This window comes from Phytophthora parasitica (genome assembly GCF_000247585.1).
Source record: "Phytophthora parasitica INRA-310 unplaced genomic scaffold supercont2.7, whole genome shotgun sequence".
Taxonomy (NCBI): Eukaryota; Oomycota; class Peronosporomycetes; order Peronosporales; family Peronosporaceae; genus Phytophthora; species Phytophthora nicotianae.
In genome coordinates this window covers 284,975-286,411 of record NW_008648993.1, presented here as the reverse complement: position 1 = coordinate 286,411, position 1,437 = coordinate 284,975, and the positions used below count along the sequence as shown (strand labels likewise).

General features: G+C 52.8%; 1 protein-coding gene across 1 annotated transcript; it reads right to left on the bottom strand.

Moving 5' to 3' along the window:
• Window positions 1-1,303, bottom strand: PPTG_05077 (hypothetical protein; the record flags this gene model as incomplete). Its single annotated transcript, XM_008898559.1, has 2 exons — window positions 1-1,224; window positions 1,298-1,303. The coding sequence occupies 2 exons, from the start codon at window positions 1,301-1,303 to the stop codon at window positions 235-237; spliced, it is 996 nt and encodes a 331-aa protein (XP_008896807.1). The 3' UTR covers window positions 1-234.
• Between the last annotated feature and the right edge of the window lie 134 nt (window positions 1,304-1,437).

Below are 1,437 nucleotides of genomic sequence, written 5' to 3'. Positions count from 1 at the left end.
CAACTTGAGATGGCCTAAATACTCTCCAAGTACTTCACCAGCAGGAATGGCAGCGTAGGCTGTGACGCCTCTGATACCAGTACGCACATTGCGACTGATCTGAAGAACTGGGCTCTCCTCGAGAGAGTTACCGCAATCTCCTCTGAAGGTGCAATTCTCGAGGTTGCAGAAGCGACTGCATGCCGCGTTCAGGCAAGTCGAAGCTCTGCATCGAGTGTAACATCCGCAACCTTCTCAATTTCTGCGGCCGCTACTCACACGAGGAAACTTGATTCCGTCAGGATTGTACTGGGCAATCAGCACCATCACCTCCACTGGCCAGAATTCGCGTCTCCACTCACTTCTAGCGGACTGAAGGGAGGTATCCCCAAGGAGAACAAAGCCCGGAGAGCTGGCTACCGACACAGCCGAAGCTGAGTCTTGACTGGACCCTTGAGCGGACTGTCGAGGCGGGGTGGAGATATCATCGATGTCTTTCGAGTCGTAGCCGTCCGATTCGAAGCATTCGCCGAACCACTCATCGACTCGACGACTCCCATTGTACCGATAACGGTGAGGTGCGATTTCAATAACGCGACATGGACGACGTGGAGACTGACCGACAACAGCTTCTGGTGGCGGAGTTCGAGCTCCTGGTGAAGGAACGCCCGGAGGTAGAGTACCCGTACTCGAATAAGAGCGTGCCGGCGAAAAAGTGTCCCAATTCTCAGATTCTGTGACTTGGCTAGAGGCCGCGGTGTCAGCGAAGGTCGATGTCTCGGATAGCTGGAAGTCTGACAACGGCAGGCTAACAATCGACGCTTGAGGAGAGACCTGCGGGTGCGAGAAGACTCGCACGGATCCTCGGCCAGATCGAAGCCATGAATGCGATTGTCCGGGCATCGAATCGTTTGGTGTCGGCGCACGGTACGAAGGCGAGCCCAGCGGCGAGGCCCTACTGCTTGTATCAGGAGAGCGCACATTCACAAGAGCGGGTCGAGAAATCATGCAGGACCTATCGGCATTGGAATCATCCTCATGAAGGCTTCTTGGCTTTTGCGAAACCTTACTAGCTTCCAGAGACGCAGTTGAATGATCTGCCTTCCCCTCGCCGAGTGCAGCCCCCTCGAGAGCTCCAAGAGATGCAGTTGAGGGCTTACGTTTCTTCACGTCGAGAGTAACAGCGGCGGCGGAACCCACCACATCCTCGAGAGCGGAGAAGAGTCTCTTACAGCCAGCGTAGATCTTGCAAAATCACAACATCTTTGTTAGGAGCGTCAACTATATATCACTCGTGTACATTCGATATCTAACGAACCTTCATCACAGGCGAAGCAACTCCGAGGATAAATGGTACAGTTCTGAGGATATAATTATGTGTATAGTGAGCTTTTTTCATGATAAGCTGGGTTCACTGCTGAGTTTTATTTCGACACATCCATACAGTTGGTTTCTTTT